The 15,222-nt window shown below is 41.5% G+C and overlaps 1 protein-coding gene across 4 annotated transcripts in view; it reads left to right on the top strand.

Moving 5' to 3' along the window:
* Positions 1–15,222, top strand: part of VCAN (versican) — a 102,199-nt gene that overhangs the window by 76,960 nt on the left and 10,017 nt on the right. For all 4 annotated transcript variants that reach the window (XM_039696363.1, XM_039696362.1, XM_039696360.1 and 1 more), the window contains 2 exons: positions 6,403–6,561; positions 7,980–8,062. In XM_039696363.1, the coding sequence (XP_039552297.1) occupies positions 6,403–6,561; positions 7,980–8,062 (242 nt within the window). The remainder of the gene's footprint in view (positions 1–6,402; positions 6,562–7,979; positions 8,063–15,222) is intronic.

Here is a 15,222-nt window from a genome sequence, read left to right as displayed (position 1 = left end):
GGAAAAATCTCAGAGCTGATCAGCTCCAGTGTTTTTACTGTTTAACCTTTTCAGCAGTCTGGCTAACCTTGTTACTTGAGAAGGCTTTCTGAATCTTGCCTCCCAAATTAAAAACTGACAGTGTTTTCACACCAAAAGAAATAAATGTTCTCACTCCCTTCCTCCTCCCCTTCATTCCAGCAAATCCATAGCAGTGAATGGCTCTGAGTGCCATGGTAGCTTTAAGCTGCTTTTTATGACCAACCTGAGAGTGCATTTTAGGTGGTTAATAGGAACATTTCCTAGTTTGTCAATCAGAACCAGAGCTGTGCTCTCTCAGCTTTGGAATTTAAATTTCCTCCACTTAAAGTCCTGCAGTGGTTTGGGACTTGGGAAAAGGTTTTAGTGCCAAATTTCCACTCCACCAGACAAAATAAAACTGTGTTGGCGATTCAGACATGGTTGTCTGGCAAGCAGGCTTTATTTCAAGGCATCAGTCCTGACCTCACTAGATTTAAAGACCAGCCAGGACGACAGAATGTGCACCTCAGTGCCACAGGAAAGGTGGAGCTCAGCACACCGAGATTATATTTCATTACTTTTTTTTTTTCTTCTTTAATTTCAAATATACTATTCATTTTAGAAAGCTTGAAAAAAAAAATCAGGCTGAAGGGATTTCTTAGGCACAGTGCTGAGCATTCAAAATGCTGTGGGAGGGAATGGGAGCAGGGAGCATGCACTGCCCTTGGAAATGAAGCTCAGAGTAGGAGGTCACCACTACACTGGTGTGCAGAAGGACAAACAGAGCTCAGAATTTCACCCAAATGCCTCCGTGGGACTGCTCTGGACTAAGGGATCTTGGACAGGGGTATCCTGCTTGTGTCAGCATTTGGAGGGGATGTGACCAGGGGACAGCACAGCTGCACGCCAGGGAGCTCTGGCAGGTGCTGAAGTTAAAGGAACCTTCTGGGTGATCTAATCCAGGCTGAGGCAAATCAGTCCTGAGACTCAGGGAGCTGGGACTGGCTCCCTGACAGCCCTTCCTCTTGCCAGGTGGAAAGAGTTCAGCAATCTGAGCCCAGGAACATCTTCCTGAAGCGAGCTGAATTTGTCAGATGTTAGAAATAGTGCAGCTGAAAGTTCCCTCAAAAGTTTGCCTTTAAACTAGATTGTTAGCTCAGTGAAGACAGCATCACTTCTGGTGCAGGTGAGACTAAAAGGGACAACATCCTCTTTTGTCCACCACTTGTATCTTTTCAAAGGAAAAATGCATGTTCTGCTTGTCACTTATTGATATTTGAACATTGTCCCTTAAAATTGATAAATATCCCCCAAACACTTTCCCAAAGAGTGACAGGAGATTACAGTAAATCTTGGTGTGAGTTTTATGCTGGGAGAGCCATCAGTCTTTCCATTGTCATCCCTCTGTGAAAAACCCCTATGACAACTGTCAGGAAATGGTAAAGACTTGCAATTTGAACCTAAATTTTAAGGGTGAGTTCTCTTTATGAGAACAGGATGAACGCCTCTGTGGATTTTCCTCTTCCTTCCTTGGCTGCCTAGAGTTTCCTTTTCTTTTTCTCCTTTTTCTGCTGTAGCTGGTGTCTACCTGCTCTCAAGGAATGTTTTAAGCCTAAGGTTTGGCTTGCCTGCAGCTGGACTCGAGTGCAAAAATGGCACATGTGTGCTTGTAACAGAATGAGCCTCCTTGGGATAATTCAACCAGCTGCTCTCTTCCAGGTTCTGAAAACAAAACAACTGTGGGTTTTAACCGCCCTATCAGGAATCATGTGTTCTTACAACCCAAGTTCATTGTTTCTGTGTCTGTGATTACTCCAGTCTAATTTAATTCACTTTGTTCCCAGGGCTTGGTTGGTTGGGGTTGAAGTATTTGAGAAGGGCTCAGGGAAAAGGTACTTTCTGAAAACAGATGGTCTCTTACTGATGTCTGTCAGCTGAAAAGAGGTTATTTTGGATATTTACTAGAGAAATGGGTTTCTCCTCGAGATGTGTGGGCTAAGTGACTTCCAGTATATTCTCATTAGCTGAAGGCAGAGAGTCACTGATAAAATTCACAGCTGAGTAAGACTCATTATGTTCTGGTACCTGTGTCAGTCTTTATTTCCTTTAAGCCTCTTCTGGAATGTCTTTAAAGACAATGGACCTATTGACAGCAGCAATTGAAAAAAAACAGTCCCTATTTATGTATCAAACCCACTCAGAACATTTTTAATGCAGTGTTAAGGGATGTGGTTACACATTTTCAGTTGCGGTTACAGAGAACACAAGTTGTGAGAGTAACTCCTTGCACACACCACTGAAAACCTTTGTAAATGATGAGTTTTAAAACACCACAAATATGGTGAGCAGTGTTTCAGTCCTTCCATCACATGCTGGAGTAATGTTACAGAAGTCTGTGGCTGGGTACACAATGAATGTGAAGTATTGCATTCAATAAGTGCTTGCACCTACTCTGCTCACTGTGGTTGGGTCAGAAAAGTTACCTGCAAGTAGTGTCTACTGGTTCAGTAGACACTAATTTAGTGGTTCAGTATGGGCACTGAAAACTTAACCCATATTTTGTCACCCCTTTCAGCTCTCATCATTGAGTAAGGCTGAGGACAAAACTCTGCAGAGATGAAATTGTCCTCACAGTTTTACTTGCCTGGTTTGCATTTTTCATCCTCTACCATCTTGAGTCTTCCTTTCCCTATCAATTTTTTCCCTCTTCTTGTCAACCTCTCCTCTAAAAAAAAAACCAAACCAACCCCCAAAAATGCCAACAGCAACAAACACCAAAAGCAAAATCCCTCAAACCCACACCCCCCAGAATCTCCAACCACTCCCCCAACCCCAACCAAAAAAATCCTCTTTTCCAGCATCTAAAAACATCATTTTATAGCCATCAGTTCTGGTTTGTTCTATTTTGGGTTTGGTTTTTTGGTTTTTTTTTTTAAGATTTGGGATATACGCAGGTGCAGAAAGTTACTTAACTTTTTGCCAGTGCTTGACACCTTTGTCTTAAGAAGAGAAACTATGTGATTTTTTTTGTAAGTGGAGAAGTTTGTCATAATTCATGCTCTCACTCAGGCCATTATATCTAACTTAGTAAGCACAGTCCTCTCAGTTTTGTATTTTCAAGCCCCTTTGCCTCCCCAGTGTGCCTCCTCTCAAATCCTTCACTTCTTCCCTAGCAGAGGCCAGGGAAGTTTTGATTAGAATAGCCTGGAAATCCTCTCTGGCCACGTTTTTCTCAGCTCCTTGTTATTATCTGACTTGTTTCCTGTGGGACAAAGGAGTCCCTGAACAAGATAAATAATAAAATCTTAAGTGCCTTCACAAAGGACATAGGTCTGTTAGTCAGCCTTGTGTGGTCAAACAAATGTTCTAGAAAGCCCAAGGCAGACTAAACTTTAAAAATTACCTAGATGCCAGAGATTAAAGCTATGTCTGCAGCCTGCACCTCACACAGAATTACAAAGAGGGAAAAGATAAAAAACTGACAATTTGGTTATGTAGATTACATTCTTTTTTTCATAGCTGGGATGACTCAAGGCACAAGCAGTTTTCTACAGTTTAGTTTCCTGGAAATAGAAGGGACATAATCAGTGTAAGCTTGATTATGTCTTTGCATTTGGTACATTTATGTCAATACTGATGACTTTTGGGAAACTATTTTGATATCAGACTCCTAAGACAATGACTACATTATTAGTGTCAGAGAAATTCTGATAAGCCTCTGACATGGCTTTGCCACATTTCGTTTGCACTTTAAAATCCATTTACGTACATGTAAAATCTAGTTTGTGTCATGGGGAATTTAAACCCTTTTTTTTTTTTGAAAATAAACAATTTGGTGTGTCAGGATAGAAATGGCCTCTTCCTGCTGTGAATTGAGAGCCTGTGCTGTGAAAAACTGTTTTTTAGGTGGTGGTAGCAGCTCAAACCTAATAATCCCTTAGTTAAGGTATTTGCAGCCATCATCCCTTGGCATGTACTGCAATATTTGGCAAAAAGAGCCTCTTTGGCCAAAGCGTTTTATTGACCACTGTCTGCCTTGACTTACTGAGAATGAGAAATCCAGTTTCCAGCCCAGAACATTTCCATAACTCTGGAGAGGCTGGAACAGTTGGCTCCAGACACCATTTTGCCCAAGGGCCAGATAAAATTTGATGGGAAGTGGCCGATTCCTGGTGGGTGGGTGGGGTGGGGGAGGCCAGGCCTTGTGTTTCTGTTCCTCAGCATCCTGAGGCCCCTCAGGGTGAGCCATCCCATGCCGAGACAGCTGTGGCTGAAACACGCTGTGATCTGGTGCTGAAATGTCCTTCATGATGCCATTGCATCTGTCATGGCTCAAAACTCCCTGCCTTTCCCCTGTTGCTTCCCCCACTCCTCCCTAAAACTCCCTCTTTATCACTGGCAGGCCCGTCCCATCCTCAAGCACAGCTCAGATGTCACACGTTCAGACATCACACTTGTTTTGCCCATCTTATTAATGCTGATTTTTCCTGTGATTCATCCCTGCAGAAGCAAACTTGGAACTGAAACTCTTGGGGTTTTTTTGCCATCTATACTGTTTACAGCTTGACAACATAATTGATGTCAAATCCATGGGTTGTTGCTGTTCCAAGGCCTGTGTTTATTTCTCTTTGAGCTGAAAGGATATAGTGGCTGGTGTGAATCCTCTCTGTGATGTGTTCTTATCAGCACACATGCCTCATGCAAGCACAGACAACGTGCAATTTCATTACTTTGTATTTCAGCTTTGCAAACCTCCTAACAAATTGATGGCTGAAGTTGCCTTCATCAAGAAAGATGGGTTTTGGGGGAGGATTTGGAGGCGTGAGCTCAGAAAGATAATATAGCAGTTTTGCTTCTGCAGACTAAACAATTACAATAATTTCCCTTCATATAATTTTCAGTTATCAGTTTATTCCAAACTTAAGTTAGTACAGTGACCTGAAGAACCATTTGTCCTTGCAAGTAAAAATTTCCATCCCCATGTACAGGCTCAGAAAACTGATGAAATGAAAGTTCCCTGCAGTCCAACATCCAGGCATTTTATCCGTCCAGGGTTACACATGAAGATATCCTCCTGAAATTGCCCAGATTCAGCTTAATTCAATCAGTGGCAACCCACAAAGTTTCCAATTGCAATTATATGCCTTAGATAAGTAATGATCTTGCAGTTTGTGCTGAAAGTGGGTAAACAGAACTGCCTGAAAGTGAGGTTTCAAGGATGGCTGTACTGAGCCTGTGTAAGCAGAACTACCTGAAAATGTGTTTCAGATGATGAGTGTTTGAGTTTGCATGCCTTGGCAGATGGGTTTTTCTTGAAGCTTTGTCCCATAGAAAATCCATTGGTGTGGAAAAGATTTTGATGCACTGACCAAATGTGCCTCATTTTGGTGCATTGAGCAAAAGTTCCTGGTTTTGGTTGATTGACCAAATGTGCCTGGTTTTGGTGCATTGATCAAATGTGTCTCATTTTTTTCCATTGACCAAGTGTGCCTGGTTTTGGTTGATTGATCAAACATGTTGGGTTTTTGGTGCATTGGCCAAATGTGCCTGGTTTTGGTCCATTGATCAAATATTCCTGGTTTTGGTTGATTGATCAAACGTGCCTGGTTTTGGTGCGTTGAAGAAATGTGCCTGATTTAGGTGCATTGACCAAATGTGCCTCATTTTTGTCCATTGATCAAATGTGTCTTATTTTGGTCCATTGACCAAACGTGCCTGGTTTTGGTCCGTTGACCAAATGTTCCTGGTTTTGATGCACTGACCAAATGTGTCTGGTATTGGTCCATTGACCAAATGTGCCTCATTTTGGTCCACTGATCAAATGTGCCTGGCTTTGGTGCATTGACCAAACATACCTGGTTTTGGTTGATTGATCAACTGTGTCTGCTTTTGGCGCATTAGCCAAATGTGCCTCATTTTGGTCCATTGACCAAATGTGCCTGGTTTTGCTGCATTGGCCAAATGTGCCTAATTTTTGTCCATTGATCAAATGTGTCTCATTTTGGTCCATTGACCAAGTGCACCTGGTTTTGGTCCATTGACCAAGTGCGCCTGGTTTTGGTCCGTTGACCAAATGTTCCTGGTTTTGATGCACTGACCAAATGTGCCTCATTTTTGTCCATTGATCAAAGGTGTTTCATTTTGGTCCATTAATCAAGTCTGCCTGGTTTTGTTGCATTGATCCAACATGCCTGTTTTTTCACATTGATGAAATGTGCCTGATTTGGTGCATAGACAAAAGTTCCTGATTTTGGTGCATAGACAAAAGTTCCTGATTTTGGTGCATTGACCAAATGTTCCTGGTTTTGACGCATTGACCAAATGTGCCTCATTTTGTTGTGTTGACCAAACGTGCCTGGTTTTGGTGCACTGACAGGAATGTGCTTTGTCTGTCTGCTGCAGACACGGAGACCTGTGACTACGGCTGGCACAAGTTCCAGGGCCAGTGCTACAAGTACTTCGCGCACCGGCGCACGTGGGACACGGCGGAGCGGGAATGCCGCCTGCAGGGAGCACACCTGACCAGCATCCTGTCCCACGAGGAGCAGATCTTCGTCAACCGTGCGTACCCACGGGCTTCCTCTGCCTCACACCTCGGGTGCCACCACACCAGGGACATCTGGAGGTGTCAGGGAGTGTCCAGAGGAGGGGCGTGGAGACGGGGAAGGGTCTAGACAGGAGCTGAGGTCACTTGGGTGGTTTGGATGGGGAAGAGGAGGCTGAGGTCAGGCCTCAGTGTGGTCTCCAACATCCTCTGAGGGGCCTCTCTGATCTCTGCTCCCTGTGACAGGGTCAGAACCTCAGGGAGTGGCCTGAAGTTGTGTCAGGGAAGGTTTAGGTTGGACTTTAGGGAAAGGTTCTTATCCCAGAGGGTGCTGGGCACTGCTCAGGCTCCTCAGGGAATGGGCATGGCCCTGAGGCTCTAAATTTTTTATTAAAACTAAAGGTTTTTCCTTTAATTTTGCCTGTGTGGTGTTGGAAAAATGTCTGATGATTGGTGGATCCAGTTCTGCAAAAGAGCTATTTAAAAAATTTAAAACATACAGCACTTTGTTCAAGTGCATTTGAGGAAAAGCCTTTGCTCCAGGAAGCAAAGACAAAGCCTTTCTTGCCAGAACTCCAGGAGCATTTAGAAAATTCTCCCAGGGATGCCCAGGGTGGAATTGTTGGGGTGTCTGCAGGGACAGGGGCTGGACTGATGGCCCCAGTGGGTCCCACCCAGCTCAGCTTATTCTGTGACTCTAAACAAGAGAGTTCGCTCTAAATTCTGAGAGTTCAGAGCTGGTGAGATCTCCTACTCACCACTCAGCTTTTGTATCTCCAACTTAAGACATACTTTAAAATGTTAAATAAAAGGCACACTTTGTGTTGTAAATGTTTACTTCTGCAGTTAATACAAGTGCTCTATCACTATGAAGTTATTATTTGTTTAATAAAAAACACTTTTTGGGGGGAGGGGTGAGAACAAGAACTTTTGCTTTCGCATTGAAACTGTTTGAGACATTTTGTTTTTTGGAGACTCAAGGTATTTTGTGCATATCACATCAAGCCAAAGCCACCATAATAAGGCATAAAAAAATAGCTACTGTATTGTATTGTAAAATTTAGACAACAATGGTCACAGACTAACCAGAACTTGAAAAATGTGGATTAGAATATGTAATTTTAATTTTTTTTCTCTTCTTTTCTTCCTGTCATATGTGCTCAGATAGGAAATGAATTCTCTTTGCCTTGGTAGACATCACTGGGAGTGAAAAGAGAGGATCATTTAAAACTCTTAGATGAGAATCTGTATTTTTATACACATCCCAAATTAAAACCAAAAAGCTGAAAAACAGCCTCTAAACCAGCCTTTAGCACAAAGAGCAGAATAATCCTAAGAACAGGATATCTGATTCATTCTGCACAAAATTATTTTCTTTGGTGAAACCTCTTCCATTTATGGGAAAGTTAATGAAAATACCCCTCTGGTTCCCTAGGTATTGGCCATGACTACCAGTGGATTGGCCTCAATGACAAGATGTTTGAGCGTGACTTCCGCTGGACTGATGGCAGCCCACTGGTAAGATGCCTTCGAGCTGAAATCACTCGTTTCTTTTTGTGGTGGCTTATCAAATTCCCACTAGCCAGGAGGGAAGCTGCATTGAAAAAAAAGCAACAAAAAACCTCAAAAAAAAACCCAGCCAAAAAATCCCCCTGTCGCTAAATATGGACCCAAGGAAACAGCCAGTAAATTCATTTTGGGATACCTAATATTTTGTGGTTTAGCTCTAAGGTCTTGTTCTTAGTTCCTGTTATTGTATGTGTGGGAACTCTCTAAGGTTTCAAATAGAAATGCTCAAAAATCTGAGACTGTGGTAATGCAAGGGTCTCTGCTGGAGCTGGTTTGTGATCTTCTTGCCTTGTGCAAGGCAGTGTGTGGCAATTTCCTCACTCACCAGGATGCATTTTTGGGTGATGATCTGGCACTCAAGCCCTTGCCTTTGCTGGGTCTCTGGGGTGCACAGAGGAGCCTCACAAGTATTTCTGGAGCCTTCTCTGTGGGGCAGCTCTGCAGCAGCCATCCCTAGCTGGTTCAGCAGGCCTGTAACCCGTAATTCAGCCATAAAATTTTAAGATGCTGTTGGTACCTCCTGACTTAAAACAAAAAGGAAAATCAGCAGGAGGAGAGGGAAAACATCTTCACTCATCTTCAATGAACCTAAATCAAAGAACTGATGGACATAGGAAATTATCAAACTCTTCCCCATCCAAAATAATCTCTTCTGTAGGAGGAACAGGTGATTTATTTGCTGTTGAGTACCCAGTGAAGAACATTACATTAAGAAAAAGCCCAAACTGGTTATTATTTTCCCTTCCAGTAGTGATCTTTTAAATCAGAGGGCATCTGGACACACCTGTTGTTGCTACAGACCATGTGGCTGCAGCTGGTGTAGAAAGACACCTGGGGGAAGACAGGCTTCACTTATTGTCCCTTCATGCAAATAACCAGAGCCTAAAAGTGCTCTGAAATGGCTTATAAATGAGACATTTCTTGGGGACACGGGTGGCTGTGGCAGGTGACAGCAAAGTGGGGTGGGAAATGGTGGTGAAGCTTTCTATTGCCTCACTGGTGGCTCAGGGTGGTACCAAGGAACCCCTTGGTGATTCCAGACCCCAGGCATAAAATAAGATAAATATATGTAAGATAATATATAATGCTTATATATTCCAAAATCAGAGTTGTTGTGACACTGATTAATCACCCTGGCCTAGTGGAAGTTGTCCCTACCCATGGTCCCTTCCAATCCAAACCCTTCTGTGATCCTATGAATTTGAGGAAATTAAAATTGGAGCTGAGATCCTATTTTTAAACTCAGGCTACTGACCGAATGGGCATTATATTTTTACTGTAATTTTAAATTTTAAGGAATTAAGATATTCTAGGAACAGAATGGTACCATCTGTCCAACAGATTTCTGCTTTGATTGATCTTTTTTCCCACCTTGTTTTTCTTTCATTTTTAACAACTTCCCTCTGTCTCTTCCTTCGGAAACAATTTAGGTGTCTCTTGAAATCATTTATGTTCATTGCTTCAATAGATTTTCCTCATAACTTATTCCATATGGTTTCTGGATCCCATGGTTCTGAGCAGCTGCTTCATTTGCTCCTTTTTCTCTGGCTTTTGACTTATTTCTCATACTTTCTAACCACTCTTGTTGTTACAGTGATTTATTACTTCTTTAGTAGTTAATAATTAAATATATGCATCCAATACATTTCCCTGATGCTGTTCTAAAATTGCAGTGAATTTAAATACTATGAAGGTAGAAAATTTGCCTCTTTCATGGGTGTGCAGGTGAGCAAGATTCATGATGGCTTTAAATGCAGGAGCATGATTTGTGATCCTAACAATCAGCATTATTACACCAACATTCAGGCTCTAAATTGAATTTCTGAGTTTAGAGGTGACTCTTGCCTATAGCCAAAATTTAAATAGCCTTGATGTGTTTTATATATCAGGGTGTATGTGTATTCAGCTGTTTCTAAATTTGTTTCTCAGCTCTGTTCACTCTCCAAAAAATATTGTCTATACACAATTCTATTCAACACTTCTGGCATGAGGGAAAATTTGTCAAGTGTGCTGGGGATCCCCCTGATACCAGTTTTCTTGGAGATACTATCAGAAGAGTGATTGTGCAGCTACAAGTGGTGCACATTCATCTTTATCTTGATACTTCTTTGAGTTTTCTCCAATAACAGCTTGGTCCAATCCAAAAAATCATGCTTGCATGACTTTATGAGGTTTTATGGATTAAAAATTAGCTCCTAACAGTTCTGCTGCTTCGTGCACTTTAAAAAAAAGAAATTAACAGCACCAACAAGAACAAGAAGACCTGTTGTGGGTGACAAGTTTCTCTTTCACACAAATTTTCCTTCTGAACCAAAAGAAACCCCTAGAATTGGGAACTGGGAATGCTTGAAACACAGGTTCCACTACTGGGGACACAGAAAAAGGTTTATGTTACTTTGGTACTCATTTCCCACCAACACAAGGAAACCAACAGAAATATGCAGCACACTGACAGCAACTGTTTTGCCAGATATTTTATTGGCAATTTTGGGAAATGGGATAAAATACCTTTTTTTTCCCCCTTTCTTTGCACCTAAAATGTTTTCCAACCAATGGGTTCAATGGAAGGAAATCATTAATTTTTTTACATTTCAACCCCTGTCAAGTTGTGTTTTTCCAGATTTTTTTTTTAACTGAGGCCAAGAGCCAGCCACCATTACACATGATATTTGGGCAAAGCATGTAAATGAGAATATAGAATTAAGGTTCTTGCTGGGAAACCTACACTGAACTTAAAGTGGCCTTGACAGGCCCTCAGCCCTTCTGAAAAAGACTGTTTAGTTGCCTAATAGTATAGCCAGCCACTTTTGACACTTTGGAATTCTTCCTTTTTCACCCCTACAGAAAATACCCTCTGTTAACAATCATCAAAACCAGCAGTACCAGTCAGGGGGGGAAAAAAAAAAAACCAAAACCAAAACCCCCTGTATTCCTGGGCACATTTTTTGTCCTTCAAGTAGAATTTATGTTGAACTTGGAAAAATAGTCAGTAAGCAAGTTTTCAAAAGATGAAAGGTGATCCTCTAAATTCATGCTCTGGCTCTCAGAGTTCCTGGAGGAAAATGTTGGTGTCTTGAAAAATGAAGTGAAAACAATCAAATTCAGTGAGAAAGCCATAAATAGTATTTAAATCTTCTCCGTCCATGTGACTTTTGTCCATATTTGCATTGAGTCTGCCTGTTTTCCATTAAAAAAAGACAATATTGAGGACAAGAAAAACTATCCTAATAAAATAGAAACAGGCCCACTCCTAAGTCAGAGTATTGGAGGTTCTGCCCCTGAATAGAGACCTTGAGGAAGGTCTCTAATCTTCCTCACTGAAATGTCTGATGCATCATTATCTGTGAGATTTCAGAGGGATTTGGCAAGTTTATTCCTTAACTGTAAAGTGGTTTTAATTCAAAACTAGTTAGCAGTTTCCTGCCTTTCAGGCAAAATGGCACAATCTTGTGCAGATAAAGCCTCACCATCTGCTGGTAAAACACACATTTTCAGCTTGTTGTACCCACAGCAACCCAAACACAGACTGGGCTTGAGAGAAGCAAAATTACTTGAATCAAGTGGTTGTGTCCCACCTCTCTTGCCCTAAAGTTTAATTGTCAGCTCAGGTGGCACTTTGCATTTAAAAAAAAAAATTCAGGTAACTGGTCTATCATTACAGGTTGTTGGGGTTTTTTTGGCCAAAGGATTTGTATTTTTTTTTTTTTTTCTGTGTTTTCAGGTAACTGGTCTATCATTACAGGATTTTTTTTTTTTTTTGGCCAAAGGATTTGTATTTTCTTTTTTAAATTTTCTTTTAAAAAGAAGTCGGGATCTTCTTGGCTAAAGCCAGAACTTATCTTCAGGTCTATCATTACAGGTTGTTGGGGTTTTTTGGCCAAAGGATTTGTATTTTTTTTTTTTTTTCTGTAAAAAAGAAGTTGGGATCTTGGCTAAAGCCAGAACTTATCTTCAAAGTGCTCCTTGGCTAAGCTTAAGTCACATTGTCCAATAAGCAGAATAAAATAGGCTTTAATTACAGTAAGCTGTGGAATCAAATGGCTGCTCACATGTATCTGAGTTTTTTTCTGATTTGCCGTGCTGTATCTGGGTGGCAGAGAGCAATCTTTTCTCATCTACATCATGTCCCTGCCCTCTTTTTTTTTTTTTATTTTTTTATTCCTCTTATTTATTTTTTTATTTTTGAAAGAAATAACTTTTCAGTTGTTCTCTTGGTTGGGAGAGGTGGAATTCATGTTCTGGAGCTGGTGAGCCACACAACAAAACAATTTCTTGGGCAGAAAAACAGCACCTTTTTTTTTATATGAAGGGCAAGGAGTTGTTGGCAGCTGTGTTAGTGCAGCACAAAAAGTGGGTGTCCTCACAGAAAACCCAGATCCTCACACGTGGGGCAAGGTCAGTGAGAGCTGGGACTGCTGACACTGGGCTGGGGCTGGGAGCATCCCCTGGGGTTGTTTGGACCAGCAGGAAGCTGCAAACTTTGGCAAATCTGAAAACGTGTCCCAAAAAGTGAAGGTGGTGAGAGCAGCCCCTGAGGTGTGTTCAGAGAACATGCAGCACCCCAGCTCTTTTGGAGCTTTGTTAATCATTACTTCCTAAAAAAATCAAAGACGTTTCAGGTATGATTTCACTGATAGATTCAAGAGGCAGGAGAGAAAAATACAGTGGTTTTTAGAGAAAGTTTTGCTAGCTCTGCTTTTCTTCTGTTCAGGGTATTTGTAGGGCTGTTCAGGTGGCTTTGGTGTGGGAGAATATATTTTCCCTCTGATGTGCCTTCTACAGTGCAATGAAAATGGCTATGAGTAGTATTTATTTGCATTTAGAAAATTACAGAATCTAAATTGTTCTTGCCCTTTACTGTAGACTTTCCTCCCAGCATTTCTGCAGCAGTGAGCAACACTTTTAAGTATGTATCAAGGACAATCTTCAATAATCTGTGAGGCTCAAAGCAATGAAAGCAAACACATTTGGGAAAAAACCCACAGTGTTGCAGGAGAAGGAAGCAAGGCCCAAACACTCACACAACTGTGTGAGCAGAGGAATTTGCCTACTTGGATCTTTTTGTACTTTAAATGTGATGCAATACAAACTATAGAACAACAAAACTTACATTATCAGCTGGGGCATTTAATAATTGATCAAAGGGAGAGGGGACACAACGGGAAGCTTGAAAATACACCAGCGAAATCTAATTTAAATAATTCACTTAGCTCTGTGAATGGCAACTTTTACAGCTGTAAAGCACACCCATCCAAACAGAAAAAAAAATAAATTTGGAAATAAAAAAAAAAAATCTGGTGTTGCTTTTGGCAGCTCCCCCTTTGTGTTTGCTAAGGACCCTTGTGAGCAGGCAGAGCAGACAAGGAGCCCTTTGGAGCTATTCATGCTATGGATTAAGCACATACAGCAACTTGGGGCTGTGCCCAGGGCCCCCCGCCCCACGAGGGGAGGTTTTTCACATCCCCTGGAAAACGCTGCTGATAATTAGTGCTTTGTAGGGCGGTGAGCTCACTGCCATTACATAAGATTAGTGCTGTAATAAGGAGCTGGCCAGCGTCTGTGGCCAGATTGTCTGTCACTGGGAGAATGCTGCCAGCCAGGAAAGGGATGGGGAATATTGCCACTTTTAAAGCTGCAAGGAGACCCTGCCTTGGTTTTTGCTCCCCTTCAGCACAGGGGTGTTTGTGCTTTGTGTTCTGCAAAGCTGGTTCCTCAGGTTGGCACTGTTAGCTACATTAAAATTAAAAAAAAAAAAAAATAAAAGAAAAAGAAGGAAAACAACCCAGAAACTTAATTCTGGCAAAAAACAAAGCCCTCTCTTTTCCTTCCTTTATTGGTCGGTGAATCAGAAGGCTTTAACTTGAGCAAATCTGTAACTGCACCCCTCTCAGAAAGAGTAACTTCATTGAACACACACACACAAAACCCAAAACCTCCAAAAAGCATGGAGTATTGTAGTGAAGGAGCCTGCCTCTGAGGGTTAAGTAAAGCAAACAAACTAAAAAAGTGCTGTAGTCAGCTGCAAACAAAAAGCTCATTGTGCCCATGTCCCACAGGATCCTTGGAGAAGGAGGTTTTAAACCTACCAAATGTTTTGGTTCTGTGCTGCAGTCAGTCATTACGGCCTCTTTTTAAGATGCTCATTTGACCCACGTGTAAATGGAGGAGAACTATATAATGTTATTAATGACAGGTATATTTTGGGTCCAGGATGTCGTAACGAGGGCCTCTTGGACAAAGTGGGGTTTTGTCTTGTTTTTACCAGGGGGGTCAGCAGTTACTTCAGAGACTTGTTACTGCTGGGCTCAAATTACTCGTTACTCTGGGCTAAAATTCTTGGACAGCTTCAAACCTGCAGTAATTGTTGACAAAGTGCAGGATTTTCCTTCTTTTTTTTTTTTTTTACCTCTCCTGGTAGCCGTGCACAAAAAGATTAAATCACACCCCGCACAATTTGCATTGTGCTGCTAATATATATTCATGTCAGTGTGACTCCAAAGCAAACATGAATTACACCAAGCCAGCACTTACCACCCTACTTTCTTTGCCACTCATTTTTAAAGTGATTTCTCAGCTGCTACAGTGATTTCTGAGAGCCCATCACACACATCATACCCTAAAAATTGAACTTACAGTGTGTGATGAAAGCTATTATTCTGAAAACAAGACATGGTAAAGAGCAGGTAAAAGTCCACGTCTTTATTTAGCTTTGAAAGAGTTAATGAAAGTTATAATCCTGAATAATTATAATTTTGGAGCAACTCTGGGTTTTGGAGCAGGCAGACAGCGTCACCTAGTGGGGTTTCCCTGCCCCCTCACCGTGTTCTGCTTCTCGTGGAAAAATCATCATTCCATAGCATTGCTTTAAAAACATCCCAGAGCTAGCCATCTGCTCCACTACACAAACATTTCTTCCCAAAACTATAGGACTGACGGCACTTTTATGTTTCAATTTCCTCAGGTAGCCTTTTTTTCCCTCTGGTTGAATTTCAATTCATTGGATTTCTTTCCCAAATTATTTCTTTTTGCAGAGCTCTTCCTGCTTATTCAATCTGCAATCACTTCTTGTGGGTAGACATACATGAATGAATGTTTTCTAGAGTCCCTTT

This window comes from Passer montanus, unplaced genomic scaffold, assembly GCF_014805655.1.
Source record: "Passer montanus isolate IOZ18808 unplaced genomic scaffold, ASM1480565v1 scaffold97, whole genome shotgun sequence".
NCBI classification, from domain to species: domain Eukaryota; kingdom Metazoa; phylum Chordata; class Aves; order Passeriformes; family Passeridae; genus Passer; species Passer montanus.
Note: the sequence above shows the minus strand (reverse complement) of the source record. Positions and strands in the feature narration are given on the sequence as shown.